Source organism: Amphibalanus amphitrite, unplaced genomic scaffold (genome assembly GCF_019059575.1).
Source record: "Amphibalanus amphitrite isolate SeventyFive unplaced genomic scaffold, NRLGWU_Aamphi_draft 000288F_arrow, whole genome shotgun sequence".
NCBI lineage: Eukaryota > Metazoa > Arthropoda > Thecostraca > Balanomorpha > Balanidae > Amphibalanus > Amphibalanus amphitrite.
Genome location: NW_024881783.1, coordinates 611,989 through 629,455, shown reverse-complemented (window position 1 = coordinate 629,455; position 17,467 = coordinate 611,989). Strand labels below are relative to the sequence as shown.

Below are 17,467 nucleotides of genomic sequence, written 5' to 3'. Positions count from 1 at the left end.
GGGCGAGCTCGCATCGAGCAGCACCCGGCCCGCCGAGGACAACATCCGGTGTCAGAGACACCGCGCTGTGTCACATCCGTGTCATATGACACCGGTGGTGTCATCAGCGGCGTGTCACGAACCTTTTTATAGCTGATCGGCTTTCGAGATAAGCTTTAAAATGAAATAATCAAACCGTCGCTGTAGGACGCACTACAGCTGCCACCTGTCATAATAAAGCTTTCGACCCAAGTTGCGACCCGCAAACGAACCGATCGCGATGAGGTAGGATCTCCGTCTTTTTCTGCGCTTTGAGGTGCCGAAAGCAATGGTCGAATGTGTGTTATAATGCTTACGTTATCAACAATATTTCTTCAAAAAAGCCAGCAGCGAAATGGCATATTTCTGTGATATCTGATGACCTTCAGCATGAGCACAGGTGATGCGAATGCGTTGGTGTGTGCGTTGCGCTGGAATATGTTCCTCTCCTTCATATTTTATAATAAACATACGCTGAAGGAGACATTGGCAACTATTTACACATTCCCTGATTTCACACAGGTCCTGTAGTTATCTCAAAGTTGATCGTACTTCAAAATGACCAGCAAATATGGTACCTAGAGCTCTTTCTTACATTTTCTATTGCGGTACGCAGCCTTGTTCACGAGGTCTTTGGAATGGAGGGTAGTCCCCTTCTCGCTCTGAAGATGCCCGGACCCCAGCTCAGTCATATCTAATGGACCCAACCGGAATTAAGCGAGATGGCCAACTTCACTTCAATCGTTCACCGCATTGAATTGAAATTTGAATACCATCAGCCGACGGAACCGGTAAACAGACAACTACCTGTACAATACAATATACAATATTCAATATAATTCAATATACAACAATACAATTCGATTCGGTTTATTTTCGCGATGTTTATCAGCACAAAAGACGTATCGCGCTGACCGCGTATTTGTCCCATACGGGCAAAGCGGGCTTATCCGACAGACATCACAGGGCCACCCTACAGCGGCAAAGAAATCCGAAATACAACTACTGTCCCGACAGGAGCTTCCATAGCTCTCCGGCCCCGTTCGTGACGTGAATTCACGTACAGCCTGATGTAAGACCTGATGGCATGGAACACATCTAGCACACCTGTACACACACGCATGACGCACACGCATACATACAAAAAACAGATCGACACGTCTTTCGATCTAAATGGCCTCTGAGCAGGGCAGAGCTGACCGTATTCAAAATGGTTACGCCTCAAAATGTACAAACCGTCTCACTCACACGCACCTCCCAGACAGGGCCAGAAGCGATCATACGTATGCAGATGACCATGGCAAGGTTACTCTAAACGGTCCGGCCGGCTACCGTCACGGATCATACACACCTCCACAGAACGAGACCCAGCCTGTGGCAAGCCGACGCTTACCGAGCCTTAGCAGCGTCCTCGGCCTGACTTTTACCAGGTCCGACCGTCCACACAAAGCACACACCTCACTGACAGAACGGCAGTCAGCGCGGGGAGCAGAGGGCGAAAATCGTCCGGAACTGCCCCGCCACTTCACCTGGAGTCCCGTGAGCTGGAGCGGCTGCGACTGCGGCTGCTGCCACTGCTGCTGCTACTGCTGCTGCTGCTGCCGCTGCTGCTGCTACTGCTGCTGCCGCTGCTGCTCGAGCTACTGGAGCGGGAGCGCCGGCGGCTCGGCCGGCCCGAGCGGTCCCCGGCGCCGCCGTCCCGGCGCGAGCCCTTGTCGTTGGCGGCGCGCCGGTCACGGTCCCGCCGGCCGGCCGAGTCCCTCTCCCCGCCGCCCGAGCCCCGGCGCGACCGACCCGACTCGTCGCGGCGGCTCTCCGACTCCTTTCCGTCCTTGTCGTTTCGCCGGCTGCTCTCAGCGGCGCCGGAAGAGTCCTGGTCCTTACGGCGGCTGGCGCCGTCGTCCCGTTTACCATCCCCCTTTTTGTCACGCCGTTTGTCATCCTTTTTGTCATCCCTGCCGGTATTCTGAGTCTCCTTAGCACACGCAGTGGTTGTCTTCTCCGCCGCGTCTCGGGAGCTGCGCCGCTCGTTCCTCTCGGCATCGTCTTTCGAGCCGCGCCGGTCGTTAGGCTTATCTCCGTCCTTCTCCTTCCGTCGGCTCCCCTCAGCATCCTTGTCCTTCTTCCTTTCGCTTTCCTTTCTATTTTCTTTCTCCTTCCTGCTATCGCGCTCCCTCTCGCTTTCGTTTTTCTTCTTTTCCTGCTCCTTACTTCCCTTGTCTTTACCGCTCTCCATTTCCTTTTCTTTTCGGCTTTCTTTTTCTTTCCTGCTTTCTCTTTCTTTTATGTTTTCCTTCTCTTTCCCGCTGTCTTCCTTCCTACTATCCTTTTCTTTCCCGTCGTTCCTCTCACTCTTGCTGTCCTTCTCCTTCCTCCTGTCCTTCTCCTTCCTGCTGTCCTTCTCCTTCCTGCTTTCATCCTTCCTGCCATCTTTTTCTTTTTTGCTGTCCTTTTCTCGTCGGCTTTCTTTGTCGGAGCTCTTATCTTTCTCTCTCCTTTCAGCGCGCGGCGGCGTCCGCTCCTTGCCGGCCGGCGGTGTGGGCTCGGTCCGCTTGTCGCCGTCGTTCCCCGGTGCCGACGGTCGTCCCCCGTCGGCTCCATCTGGGGACGCCGGAGAGGCAGCGGGCACCGCCTCGTCGGCAGCGGCAGGAGGAGGCGGCGGCGGCAGGGCCGGCCCCTCCTCCATCGGCTCATCGGCAGCGGCGGCGCTGGGGGAGGCCGGCCGGTCGGCGGCCGCTGGTGACGGCGACTTGGGCGCATCAGCCGGCGGGCTGGCAGCCGCCGCAGGTTCGCCCTCTCCCTCCACTGCCATCGGCTGCTGGTCCGGCGAGGCGGGCCGCTCGGGCCGCTCGGCCGGCGCCGGCGCTGTCTCCATCGGCTGGTCGTCGTCGTCGTCACACTCGCCCTCCTCGCGCTCGGGCCGCGAGGCGTCCCCGGCGGCCGGCGAGCGTCGCTCGGGTCGCGCGCCGCCTGGCACCACCACCGAGGAGGTAATACCGGGCGGCATCTCCTCGTCATCGTCCTCTTCGTCGTCCTCGTCCGCATGCTCGTGATCTGGGAAGTGAAGAAGAGGACAGTGAGTTCGGGCACGACAGATCATGACCATTGAAAAGACATGACAATGACAGCTGTCCGACCCACGGAAGACAGGGGCTAGTTGGAAAGTATTCTTGGCGCTGCCCATGAATTTGAAAGGAATCTCGGATTGCACTTTTTTTTGCTTTTTCTGCTTCAGAATCTTCAGAAAGCGACTTGGTTAAACAGTGAACCGATTGCCATTGAATAGCGGGCGTTCAGCCCCTTATTGTATTGTATTGTATTGAACAATCATGAGCGATCCACATTCTGAAAGTGCGTGGCGATTACTGCTCAGAATCCGTGATACTCGTGCCAGCGATGGTATTTTGCGTGTTTTGCTTTCGTAGGGTTTGTACTATACCAGCAAGGTTAAGCCAATTTAAATTCAGGTTGTGCGCAACAGCTGTGTAGTTTACAGCATAGGTAATAAGTAAAGTTATAACTCCTAAAACGGCGGTGGACTACTGTTCCTACCACTTTTTATGATAGGAAACAATAATATAAAGGTATATTGACGACCAGCGCACGGCACCACGCAGTAAGTGAAAATCGGCCATTTTAGCAGCTGCCCCATTCAATGTCCTGCCTTGCTGCTGTGCGTAGCCAGGCAAAGAGCTCCAGGACGTCGTTCACCCGCAATATGACCGGCGGACGTGCATTGATAAGCACTGTACGGGGACCCGCAGTTGCTACTGTACAGCGACCCTGAGTAAATTGTCCCAGCACCCTCACAGGGAACAACGAAAAGCTGTCAGAGGGCACGCACAGAAAACCTCAGCTGCTCTTGTACACGGACCGACAGTCGATATCAATGTTATCGGTCGTTACTGGACAGGACAGACGGCTAGAGTTAGGGTTCGTGTACAGTAGCAACTGCGGGTCCCCGTACCATAAGATGTTGTCAGTGCGTTAGTGACGAGGTTTCCATTGTCAACACGGTCAATAGTGACTGCATGGGTCGTCACACGGAACGTATCATCTGCCTGGCAAAGGCAGCGAAACAGCAATGAAAAAAATCAAATTGATATTGAAGTCAAATACTATCCGCGCACTGCAAAGGAAGGTGGATACCAGCTACTCTGCAGAATAGCCTTTACATTACCTCATCGACCCAATCTGAGCAAGACTACAGACGCGGAAATCAATGATGCCATCAAAGGATTTTTGGAGAAATGCACTGTTGATAGTGACTTGTCTCTCTTCACTGGGTGATTTTTAAACCGAAATGTTAGAAATGAACAGTGTTGTGACCAGCTGAAAAGAATTGGTTCCCACGCCCTTCTGCAGAAAGGGGCTTTGAATATTCACACATCTTTTTCAGCTCCCAGTCCACTGCCCGAATTAGACGTCGTTCACTCAGGTACCTCAAAAACAAAGGTCCACGGACTCTCATTAGCAGAGTTATATCAACAGAGTATTCCAAGGCAGTAGGCACAACCCCAGACAAATCAGTAAATACGCTGCTCCGTGCCGCCCAGCGCAGTCTCCATAGCAGGACTTATACCGTGCATTGTTCGAAAACATGCGATATTTCGCCGTCCGACAATCCTGGCTGCCCTGGCAACTGACGCACTCCTAGCTGACGCACCTTGCGCTACACGGATATCTGACGTAACTGAATCGCTAAGGTTCGGTTTGGTGAGAGCTATAAAGGTAGCGAACGGGTCGCTCCTCATGGATGGCTTCTGTGACATTTATGCGGCTACCTCTGAACGGCTGGGACACCAGCGACTCCCAGAAGCCGAGCGAACGCGGCACACCATGTCTCTGATTGAACCTGACTTGATTGGACTCAATGCAGGAGCAGTAGGTCTTTTACAGTCGGCACTTAAACGATCGAGCCACGCATTAGTATAAAGATTATAGAAGCCTGTTGGTCTGGGTTGGTTACACCGACAACCAATCTTGGGTATTTGCCGTACCAATCGTTACAAAGTAAAACGTGCAGGCCAGAGCGCGCATACAGTACGCACATCCTAGAGATCTCTACCAGGTTCAATCAAGACCTTCTTGCCTTGGCAACACCAAAGGTAAGTAGACTAGCCTCTTTACCCGGGCGTCTCGGATGTGTCCCCAAAGCTGACTCATTCCTGCAAACCCTCCCTCTGCCAGCCCAACCAATCCATCCCTCCCCTAGACTCGTTCGTTGGCCGGGTCGCAAATGAACCCCCATCGGTGGCCGGCACTGAACTGACCCCTATCCGCTCTGTCTTCCCCCTGACTTACCCGAGTGCTGGCCGGCCGAGTCGCGGCGCTGCTCCACCAGCGGCCCCCTGACCGCCACCCGCCCTGTGTAACTTTGGCTCAGAGTCGCGAGGGACTCCTACCGGACAGTCCTGACCCGGCTACCCCCTCTGTGTTCTCCTGGGCTTACCCGAGTGCTGGCCGGCCGAGTCGCGACGCTCCACTGGGTTCTGAAGCCGCTCTAGTCGGGCGTCAAACGAGGCCAGGTCGTCCCGCAGTCGCTGCCGGCGCTCCTCGATAGACTCTGTCGGACGGCACACGGCGGTCAGAACGGCACACGGCGGTCTCGGGCCCCAAGACAGGGGTCCGAGACAGGGATTCAAGGGGATCGCTGAGACAAGGCGGTCAAGGGATCGCCGGAGCACGGTAAGAATAAAAAGCACGGTTTCGGAAAAAATATCAAATATCCGGCACGAGCGCATGTGATGTCGCAGTTGACCAGCGGACCGCGATATGCATTGATATTCCATTTACGTCAGCACTGCGAGTGTCACAGCGTACGCCATTACCAATAATGTGCTAAGGGTAAAGCCTTGAAGCATCCATCCTTAACCATGTAATGGCCCATGCCGCCATAAACACGTCTTAATCGCTGACAATTACGACTACATAAATGGCCAATTAGCGAAGCCTCATTATCAGTCATTATTAAGATTGAATTTTTAGATACTGCCTTTGAAAGCAAAATCACCATTGGACGGCATGGGGCGCCAGCTGCACTGATTAAGTTGTTCTTATGAAGATGACAATTATAGCAAAACTGCTAAGAAGACTGTTTATGAAAAGCGCAGTATGTGGTAGTATACGTTTAGCAGAATGTGCGGCAGTAACTCGCCGGAAACGTGACAAAGCCTGATCGTTGCGTGACATTCATCCTACCATTACCGACCTCCGTCTCTTTACAAAAACCCCAGAACGTCCAGAAATGGGCTGCTAATGCGTCTGGGCACGGCTTGATTCCATCGCTAACTTCCAGCGCTGCCATCTCTTCTACGTCTCAGCGCGGGTGCATAATGCATATAGCATAAACAGGAAACAGTCTGACCTATGCACACATGCTGAGCAATCACTGCCGATTGGGGCGGCACTGATTAAGCGACTGCCATCGGGCAATTGAAGCTCCAGCATTCAGACGTCTGTCAGAGCCAGGGTTGGGGCTGGCAAGGAGACCAGGGAGGGAGCAGACCTCCCGGTACCAAAGAGGCGGGTTAGGCGACAAGAGGGTACAGGGTGGACGGTGAGAGGGTACAGGGTGAGCGGTGAGAGGGTACAGGGTGAGCGGTGAGAGGGTACAGGGTGGGCGGTGAGAGGGTACAGGGTGGGCGGTGAGAGGGTACAGGGTGAGCGGTGAGAGGGTACAGGGTGGGCGGTGAGAGGGTACAGGGTGAGCGGTGAGAGGGTACAGGGTGGGCGGTGAGAGGGTACAGGGTGGGCGGTGAGAGGGTACAGGGTGAGCGGTGAGAGGGTACAGGGTGAGCGGTGAGAGGGTACAGGGTGAGCGGTGAGAGGGTACAGGGTGAGCGCGGAGTGAGGGGCCGTGACTCACTGGTGAGCTGCTCACGACTCCGCTCCAGTAGGGCGTCCGAGTTGGGGTGCGCCACCTTGGGCAGGAAGTAGATGCACGGCTTGCCCGAGGTGCGGATAAAGTTCATCAGGTGCTTCTGGTGCGCCTCCCAGGCCTCCTCCTGAAAATCAGAAGTTGTGGTCAGTGGCGTGGAACATGAGCGGCGATAAGAATAGCTCAGAATAAAGCAACCACCGTAGGGAGAATGATTGTGCTAATTTATAGCTAAGTAATATATCAGGCAAAATCATATTAGAGCCCAAAACTGTTATGCATATCAGACTGATGTTAGTACAGTAAATTGGTAGGCCTGAATGAATAATCAGCACATACACGCCTCTTACTTCATGAAATCGACGCTGCTAAGTGAATTATCTATAATCGATCATCGGCTAGCGGCATCTTGCATCAGTGTATCACGAGCCAACATCAAACATGACTGCGAAGGGTTTATGAGCACGGCGTGTCCCAGCATTCACCCGAGTTCGTACCTCTTTGACGCGCGCCATCTTCATTTCGATGAGGCGCACCTCCTGCTGTTTGCGTTTGCGCTGGGCGAACATGTCTGACCGCTGCTGGCGGAGCTCGGCCTTCTCGCGGCGAGCTGCGTCCTCCAGTCGGCGCTCAATCTCCGCGCGCTTCTCCACCTGAGGGTGAGATGGGACCGAGAAAGGTGAGCGCAAGGGGACCAGATGCGAGGGTTCTGCACTGTGTGAGCGAGCGGTGTTTGAACGCAGCGCAGCAGGCAGCGCCAAGTCGCGGTCGCCATGACAGCAGCCAGATCAGACAGCAGCAGGGCTGACTAGCAGGCTGCTCGAGAGACCGACTGTCACATCATTGAAATAGTGCATCCGAAACGCTAGGCCATAATTCATGCTGATGGCAGCGGGTGCTATAAGTGCACAACTGCACACACTCTGGAGACAGTTCGTGACGTACCTTTTCCTTCTGTTTGACCTCATCCGTACGGAACCGCTGCAGTGTCCCCAGCAGAGCGCCGAACATCCGGCGGCTCCTGCGGCAGTGGATACGAAATTGTCACCGAGTCACTTAAATGCTCCGCAAAGCCGATAGGTCTGGGTCTAGTTATTACAACTATATATAATGTGCCCAAGAGGTGACTGTACATATTATGAAGGAACGATTATAAACATTCGAGGGAAGAACTTCGACTGAAAAAGACTCAAATACCATTCACATTTCGTAATGAATACAGAATCCCAGGTGTTCACTTTAATGAAAAACAATATCAAATTCTTATCTGTATTCAATGTAAACGCGCTTCGATTATTTCTTTATCAATACATTGATACAATACAGATTATGAACACACACGATTCAATGTCTGTATCAATGTATTGATAAAGAAATAATCGAAACGCGTTTACATTGAATACAGACAAGAATTTGATATTGTTTTTTCATTAAAGTGAACATTTGTCAAAATGAACAATATACAAGAATCCCAGGTGTCCACTCCAAGATCCACAAAGCCAGTGTTCAACGGACTTTTGAACACACTTAGGGTGGCTGGCGGCCGGCTAACAGTCCGTTTTAGATGACAGTTAAATGTATCATAGTACGTAAGCGTAGTCTAAATCATGGCAGCAAAGTCATAACGCCCTCCTAATCGTCGTGATAATATTGTATCCACAACACAGCATCGACACTATAACACGATCATTGAAAAGTCATTCAGGAACACACTCGGAGGCATCATCTGTCCGTTCCGCCCCACCCCTCAGCCCCTCATCACCCGCGCACCTGTTGATGTTCTCCTTATCTCCCTTACGCTCCTGGAGGGCCGTCTGTCGGGAGCGACCATCATCAGGTGGCTCCAGGTCCGCGGCGCGTGAGCCCGGACCGGGGATCACGTGAGAGGCCACCGACGGCTACCGGGACGACGGGTAGGGCGTGTTAGAGGGCCACTGGGGGAGAGGGAGTGTCAGCGGCACACTGGGGGGGGGGATGGGGAGGGAGGGACGACATCACCGGATCCGCCGAGATCGGTATCGTACTGCGCAGCACAGCAGGTGCATTAGCCATCTGACAGTGTAAAATACTGGGGGAATACTCCTATACGCCGAGATGTGACAAATCCGCAAATCCGCAGCCCACATGCCATACACCAATTTTCAGCCCAAAGGATTAGGTTATATAAGGCACTGTGGCAATGACAAGAAAGACACACAAGAAATGATTTGGATACAAATACAAGCTGGGTGCGTCAATCATTCCTCAAAGCGGCTTCGCCGAGCAGTTGCTAAGGCCTATCACCACCCGCCACATCCCGGGACAGGGGAACGGCATTAACCATCTCAGGCGATAACTCCTGAGCTTTGGGCCGTTACCTTGGGCTCCGGTTCTTCGTCGCTGGCACTGGCCCTACGCAGACGGGGACCGATGACCACCACACCCAGCCTGCCGGCACGCGCAGAGTGGGCCAAGTCACGGGAGGCGTAAACCGTATCCAAGGGACTGACAATAGCACAAAGCCTGACCTCAAATCCAGTAGTAACGAATCATGAATTTTATGTAACTTATCAGTTTGAAAGAAAATGGATACAAAGCACTCACAGATTTCAAAGCAATGGGTTCGTAGATCTATTGAAAAAAATCTCAAGATAGCCACGAACGAGCAAAGGCACGCCGATATGGCATCCCACCATGCCGACCGCTGCCGAGGCCCGATACCAGCGCCACCGCTGCAACTGAGGGCTCCTGTAGCTGCTCCAGATGGCTCGCCTCACGCAGATAAGACAGATCGACTCTCCTCCTCCCAGCGGGTTCAAATAGTTCCAATATCGCTCCTCTAGTTCCCCCGGGCGGCTCCGACAGTCTACCTCCTTCTCACAGCGACTCCGACGGCTCCCCATGCTCTTCACAGTTCTCTCGGTCTCTCACAGGAGCGCTCACCTGCCGTTGGAGCCGTGTGTGATGCGCCGCTTGGCCGCCGGCCCGCCGTCCTCGTCCCGTAGCTCGGCGTCATGTCGCTCCCTCCGCCGGCTGCCGGGCGTCGCACAGTGTGTTCAGCACGGCACGGCACAGGCAGGCGAGGCAATTGGCGCATCGAAGGGCGTGATTAGTGTTGATAACAAGCACTCGATGTAAAATAGAAAGACAGGAACAGTCTTTGGAAACTGATGGGATAAGTAATTTTCTACCTATCAGTTAATCTTACACTACACTTGGTCACAGCCTCACCGAATATTTTCAACATATTGTGCGCAGCTACAAACCAGGACGTCTTCCATTGCCTTTCTTTATCCTAGCCTTATAACCTTATAGATATTCAGAGCTATTCCATTATTCACCCACACTCACCCTCTGGCGTCGTAGAAGCCGCGTCCGTCGGGCTCTGGCCGCCTGTCGCCCCCAAACTCTGCCCTGGCTGTTCCGTAGGGGGGCCGACCGCGGCCCGCGAAGTCGCCCCTCCCGTCGGGGTATGGCCGGCCGAAGTCGCCGCGTATCTCCACGTGTCGGCCGCCGAAATCGTCTGCCGGCCGGCCGCCCGGGCCAGAGATGCGCCGCCGGACCGGTCTGCGGGGCGAGCCGCTCGTCACGGTGGAGAAGAATGATGCAATAGGGATCATTATAGACCAGGAATAAGGGAAATGGTGATAAAGATGCAAATACCTATAGCATTATCTTAGCATTGTAAAATACAATACTATGAAACAGTTCTTTGTCCAAACTAAGAGTAGTTGCTAGTCTGTAATGAAGTTATAAGCCTCTAAGCACCAGCCATATTTGGGTTGCTGAAATAGATACATTATGAAGTATGAAATCTTCAAATGGTGAGAAGTGCTGCAGTTATGGTGAATTAAAATGAGGGTACACCAATTCTTTAATAAATGCTAAAAAGGTACATTGGCTCTATTCCTGAGGCTGTCATTGCCAACAAGAAAATCATGGACCAGTTTGAGGATGATCATCAAAAAGGGCACAAGATTTGGTGCAGATTACAATATGCATAGTGCATACTGTGGATTGCTGCCAAATTCATGAACTTGACAGAGGTTCACTTCCTTGACACCCAGGCTTAGGTTCAGATAAGCCAGCATGACCTGTTTCCTATTCATGTTATCAAACACTACATTACTCATGCATTGTTCAGTGGTAGAGACAAATTACACTTGGCTGATCAGTGATGCACCCAACACCCAGCTTCACTAGCTAACATCTTACCTTGGATCATTGGGATCTCTGCCCAAAAATCTTTGCAAGCTCTCATCAACTCCTTTTAAAGTTGACTTAGCCTTCTCCAACTCCTCTTGCAGAGCTGAGCCCAAGTCCTCAGTGGAAGTCATACTTGAAGTACCTGTGTTGCAAATTTTCCAGGAATTGTCTCCCTGCAATAGCTAACACAAGCTTTTATGGATGATTTCATAACTGTCAGACATTTATGGACAAATCAATAAGTGAGAAAGAATACTGACACCTGCCTGAGGCTCAAAGCATTCAAACAATGACATAGTAGATATGAATATATATACATGAATCTTTTTGTGCTTTAACTTATGGAATATGGAAGTAAGATCATGAAGGACATCAAATCAAATGTTCCTTAAAACGTAACTGCAAAATACAATCCATTTGAACTTCAATGCTTATGCAAATATAAATGAGACTGAGCATTATATATCATAATGTAAAGACATTGAACAACAACCATAAAACAAATATATGCTGCCTGCTGATGCAGTCAGACATCACAATTACAGTCAGGTACCTACTACGAGAGTAGCAAACCCATGTGCGATAAGCATCACTCAGGAGTCAGGAACCAAACATGAGCATCTGAATCTTTGAATAGAAAGATAAAATGGCCTCCCTAGAATGTATTGGAACATAAAATAAAATGTAAATATCGGCAGGAGGGAACCAATGGAACCACGCAAGCACAAGCATGCCATGGATCACGTCACATAAGCATAAGCCAAAGCGCTCTCATGCAAATCATTGCGCGATCAAATGGGAGATTTTTGGGTTTTATTCAATGCAAAATCAAATAAAAGACGCCGTGGCATAAAATACCGGAAAAACTCACATTCACCCAAGGCCGTATACATTCACCACCCCTTCCACTGAAAACACGCGGACGCCCAAGGCCATATCGGACGCCTCAAGGCGGCGTTATTTTTTCCATAGTTCAATAACGGCGCAGTGCGCCACTTTAGAGAATTTGGTAGCGCAGAAACTACATGAAGGTTTTACGAAATTCATGTTCCGGAGCTCATAATCCTTCACGGCTCGTATCTTCTTCCGAGACATCGCGGGGCCCTGCGACAGTGCACGTAACTCTGAAAATGGTCGAATAACAAATAGGTCCCTGGCTCTACAAAGTGACTCGCGTAAAACAAATCGCTAAAGCGAACATCAACGCAGAATCTGGAGCCTAAAACGACTGATAAACATCAAATGAATCTGCAACTGATGTCTCGAGACGTCAAAACGGTAACATTAGGCGCCTTCATTCGCTGCAAGCTGCTGTGGGCGAAGTTTCAATGCAGAGTAAAATTGCCATTTCACTATTTGCTTACATGGCTTACAACGGGTAACCACTGCTTACTGCTTAGCCATTCGTTCGTATAGAGGATACCATGGGACTCATGGTTAACGGCAGGCGGTGAAAATGGCTAAACATTTTTTCCAAAATATATTGACAAGTGGATACAAAGTGACAAACAACTTTACAATTGACAATGAGGTCCGAGGTACTTTAGCTTATGGAAGCCCGTTGAAAATGGAAATGTGTTCCACGGGTTTCAATCGCCGAGGCACGCGCGCCATTGCTGGCCAAAGGGACACGGAAGTCGATACAACTGTCACGCAGTGCACTTTCTTCCGCGGCTCCGCCCGCCCCCCCCATAGAGCATTCGGCACCAATCAAAAATAACGGCCTGCTAGCTCACACCCGGCCCTCACACATTGAGCGCAGTTTTCTGTGACACACAATGCACGAGCATTGCAGTCGTAAATGTGACACAATGTCTCCGCGATGGCATACCACACGCCCACACCAAACCGAAGCCGCTTGGAGAGGACGCTGCCGCGCGGTGGGGCGCCTCCTTCCAGCAAAAGGCACGAGCAGCACAGCGCTTGATTACGGAATGCACAGTGACATTGATCAGGCACTCGTCATGCGGCAGAGGGCTCGTGGAGCACTTCCCGTACAGCGGAGCCCGCACTGCCCGCGGCACAGCACCGGACGCCCGACGGGCAGACGGAACGGCACGGGCCGAACCCAGCCTCAGCCTCGGGATTGTATCCGATACAACTATCAAAACTCACAGCGGCCCGTAGGAAATGTGACAGCCATGTGTCAATGATTCGCGCCGAGTCACACACTGCTGCTATACAATGAAATGCATGATTACAAAACTATAAAATATACAATCGGAAGACGCTCCATACAACTAAAAGGAAAGTTTGTTACACTGCAAGGAAATGCACTGCATAGCCACATTGAGCCCATGGTAACACTCAAGTTCGTGTTTTAAAGGTTCATCACATCGTACACCTTACAATGGCAGATGGAGTCTGCATCATGCCCATTGTGCATCATATGGCCAGCCAGCCTGAGAAGCGCCAACACTTCAGTAATTTGGCACACATTGCGATATAACGCATCTTGGCCAAAAATTCAGTCGCCTATGAAGCATCAACCAACGCGTCGATTCGAGGGGTCTGAAGGGTGGCTTTGTGGTCCGACGCAGGCGAGCCAGAACGCCTAAAAAGAATGATGATCAAAAGAGAACTGCAAGACTCTTCATGAAGAACACGATACTCTCACACACAATGGCTACGCGAAATCACCGCATACTGGCTACATGATTTGATACTCGTCTAATCTCTCCAGACCGTCAAGCTCTACGACCCTCAAAATGTAAACGTTTCCCGTTCCGTCTCCAACTTCAGCTCAGCTTTCTCGACGGGGATTGTCTTTGCCCCCCGACAGTACCACGCGCAGCTGATGTAGTCTATCAGACATGGACGCTTCCTAGGTGGGGGTGCCTCCCACCCCGCACGGCGCTGTCGCCCACTCACTTTTGGACGACACGCACATTGCTGGACACATTGCCCGACGAGTAGAACACGTTGTACTTGCCAAGAGAGCTGGTCAGATTGACTCGCGGCCTTTGCATGCGATCATTGGCGACCGAGGGTGCGCCAGGAGTGAACTTATCCAGCGGGGTCAGCTCTCTCTCCCAGTCCTGCAGCGGCGGCAGGATCTCCAGCGGCGGCAGCGGGTCCAGCAGCTGCTCTGCCAGCGTCGGCTTCTCCCCCGGTCCGTCAGCCACCGTGGCGTCCACCACCTGCTGCAGCACGTCACGGCCCGGCGGCGGCACGATGCTCTCCACGTTACACATGTATTCCACACGGCCCGTCGACTGACGCACCACGACGTCCACGTACGAGAAGCCCATCTTGCTCGGACTGGACGGCGCCTGATAGTCGTCCGAACGAGGCCGGGCCCTGCAGGCGGACGGACAGCGCGGCGTCAGGTCACCGGTACAGGCACAAACAGAAATGCTGAGTCGGAACTGGCATAAGGCAAGGCGGCGGCGAACACGAGCTCAACGTGGTAAACGGCAAAAAAACAAAACAAGGATGATGGTGATTCGCTAAGGCTAAACGCAACGAAAATCGAAGGCATGTGGCAAGGTGCAGCAAACACATCAGCAAATAAGCATCGGATTGTTAGCACATCATTTATTTGCTGCGTTGATATAGGAAAAGTGCAAAAAAAAAAAACTTTTGGATGTCCCGGCATCGGGCATGCTCACTTAACCCACGAGCCGCCGGGGGGGGGGGGGGGGCATAAAGTTGCCACTCCCCTTTACGTTTTGTGAAATATCTCCGAAACCTGATGAGCTACGAACGTGAAACTTGGCATAGCTTCAAATGAATACCTAGGCAATGTTTGAGGAAAGTTTGGTGGTTGTAGCACCTAAGATGACGTCACAGTGACGTCATAAAGTTTTGTCGTTTTCCGATATGGACCGTTTCTGATGACGCTGAGCATAGAACTCAACTGTAAATGAACTAGACAGCACCTACTGTCATCCTAAAACATCTAACTACACTTCCATCTAGTTTCTGACCAATAATCGACCCTTTATATTCGGTCCCATATATCTAATGTATCGTGAGGAATATGAGAGTCGCAAATCTATAATTTCACTGATGACGTCACTGTGACGTCAAATCAAATGGGATCGACACCAAATTTGGACACAACCTCGGCTGGGTATTCAGAATGATGTGTGCAAAGTTTCGCTTCTCTATCTCTTCGCGTTGCGACGATATCGTCGCAGAAGTAAAGGGGGGGGGGCAACTATATGCCCCCCCCCCAGCGGCCGGCGGGTGGCGCGGAGGCCCAGCGGCCGCCGGGTTAAAAGCCACCACTTTCAACCACACCGTCTTCTTCGAGCACAGCCTCTTTCTATAAAGGTAAAGCACGGGCCGGTCTGCCGGACCTACCTCGGCCTCCTGGATCGGTCCTCCTGGTGGGAGCGCTCCAGCAGCCGGCGGTGCTCGTCATCGGACAGGATGACGATGTTGCCGCTGTTGGTCAGACGCTGGCCGTGCTTCGACTCCAGGTGGCGACGGTACGAGTTCTTCGCCTTAAAACTGTCACACAAAAGAGAGTCAGCTCGCACAGTTATTGTTCTTGATATTGTGGTAAGACTTCGTTCATTCGGGTAGATAGCTGGTGAAACATCGCCGAATCAAAACAAAATTCATGTAATGACAAAAATTAAATGGATATAGGCGTATCATCATAGTGTCTCCCCGGCCCCCACAGTCCGTCTACCCACCCCTACCCACCGCTGTCTGTCCGTCTAACCACCCCTACCCACCGCTGTCTGTCCGTCTAACCACCCCTACCCACCGCTGTCTGTCCGTCTAACCACCCCTACCCACCGCTGTCTGTCCGTCTAACCACCCCTACCCACCGCTGTCTGTCCGTCTAACCACCCCTACCCACCGCTGTCTGTCCGTCTAACCACCCCTACCCACCGCCGTCTGTATGTCTCCTCACCCCTGGCTGCAGACGGAGCACATGTAAGGCGTCTCGCCAGTGTGTCGACGCAGGTGCTCGGTGTAGTGCGACTTGTGTCGGAACTCGTGGCCACAAGTGCTGCAGCGGAACCGCGTCTTGTGCTCGTGGATCAGCATGTGGTAGTCGAGCGACATCTTTCGAGTGAAAGACTTGTGGCACAGCTTGCAGGAGAAGTCCTTGATGCCTGAAAAAATGCGAGGGTCATATGAGTTATGGCTATTAATTATTAAGGAATGCAACTGCAGTCGGATAACGACCACAGACATGACGCAAAACAAAGCCATGACTCGAATATAATAGATATCAGGATATATGATGAGGATGATCAGGATAAAGATGCTCAAATCTAAAGTTTAAAAACTAACCCATAAAAGTACGAAGGAATTAATAAAGTATAAACTTATGGTACCCAATGCATTACGTACCCAGGTGGCTCTTGTAGTGCGACTGTAGCGAGGACAGGGCCGTGAAGCGCTGCGGCGGGAAGCACACGCGACACACGTAGTTGTTGCACATGCTGGGCCGGAGGCGCATCTCGATCAGCGCCTGTCGCGCCTTCTCCTTGTCCTCCTCCGACTGGCTGATGAACTTGGCCAGCCCCTTGGGCTTACGGTGCTGCTTATACTCGTCGCGCTCCACCACGCGGGTGTAGCGGCGCAGGCCGCTGACGGTCGCCGAGCCGCCCTCCATGATGACCGGCAGGTCCGCGGAGCGCATCACGCCGCCGCGGATCACCTGTTCGGCGCCCACCAGCGGCACGCCGTCGCTGCTCTCGGCACCGTCACCGCCGCCGAGGCCGTCGTCCGAGCCCGGTCCAATCACTTCCCGCTCCATGAGACCAAGCAGGGCTAGGTCAGACTCAAACGGGATCGCCGAGTTAGCGGCTGTGCCAGCACCCGTGGGCGCCTCGCTCTCAGCTGGGTTGACGGACGGCTCCGGCGGTGTCGGCGTGGAGTCCGCCGAGGGGCCAGCGGAGGACTCCAGTGCGGAGTCCCGCGCGTAGTCGTGCTCGCGGAGCTGCTCTCGCGGCGGAGACGGCGGCGCCGGAGGAGGGGGCGCCGGGGACACGGCCGGAGGCTGGACCGGCGCCGGCGGCGGCGGCGGTTCGGTGGTGCGCCTCCGGCGGGACTGGGACCGCTCCGGAGGACTGACCAGTGCCGGCGGCGGCGACTCCACCGGGCGCTTCCTGGGCCTTGTCGGAGTTCGTTTCGACGGCCTCTCCGACGGCGACGATCGTTGAGCATATGCCCGTTCTGGGCTAGCAGCATGATTGTCGGGGGCTTCAGGTGCTTGGGGAACAAGCTCGTGAGCAATGTAAGACCGCTTTTCACGAGAGGCCTTGCCCGGTGATTTTTTGCCTTGGCGCGACTCGATAACCCTCCGTGGTATAGGCACAGTAGTTTCAGCCGTGAATTTTATACGGCCCGCTGCAAAACCAGCAAAATACTGTCAGCACCCAACCTGAGCTACGCAAGGGATATATTAAACTGTTT

General features: G+C 52.7%; 2 protein-coding genes across 10 annotated transcripts in view; both read right to left on the bottom strand.

Annotated features, from left to right (window-relative positions):
* Positions 1-872: 872 nt before the first annotated feature.
* LOC122387496 (pinin-like) lies at positions 873-12,371 on the bottom strand. Of its 4 annotated transcripts, XM_043377745.1 has the most exons (12): positions 11,955-12,181; positions 11,093-11,256; positions 10,229-10,444; positions 9,821-9,910; positions 9,256-9,325; positions 8,669-8,796; positions 7,844-7,919; positions 7,396-7,551; positions 6,887-7,025; positions 5,471-5,584; positions 2,442-3,072; positions 873-2,390 (listed from the first exon to the last, which is right to left on the bottom strand). In XM_043377745.1, exons 2-12 carry the CDS (start codon positions 11,212-11,214, stop codon positions 1,544-1,546), a joined length of 2,589 nt encoding a protein of 862 aa, XP_043233680.1. In that variant the 5' UTR covers positions 11,215-11,256; positions 11,955-12,181; the 3' UTR covers positions 873-1,543. The 4 variants fall into 4 exon arrangements, with proteins under 4 accessions (XP_043233680.1, XP_043233676.1, XP_043233679.1 ...); XM_043377741.1 differs by having other exon boundaries at positions 873-3,072; positions 11,955-12,371; XM_043377744.1 differs by having other exon boundaries at positions 873-3,072; positions 11,093-11,275; positions 11,955-12,182.
* A 160-nt stretch (positions 12,372-12,531) lies between these two features.
* Positions 12,532-17,467, bottom strand: part of LOC122387497 (zinc finger protein Gfi-1-like) — a 92,650-nt gene continuing 87,714 nt past the window's right edge. For all 6 annotated transcript variants that reach the window (XM_043377749.1, XM_043377747.1, XM_043377750.1 and 3 more), the window contains 4 exons: positions 16,400-17,401; positions 15,954-16,158; positions 15,392-15,541; positions 12,532-14,383 (listed from right to left, as the gene is read on the bottom strand). In XM_043377749.1, coding sequence (XP_043233684.1) covers positions 13,951-14,383; positions 15,392-15,541; positions 15,954-16,158; positions 16,400-17,401 — 1,790 coding nt within the window. In that variant the 3' untranslated portion in view covers positions 12,532-13,950. The remainder of the gene's footprint in view (positions 14,384-15,391; positions 15,542-15,953; positions 16,159-16,399; positions 17,402-17,467) is intronic.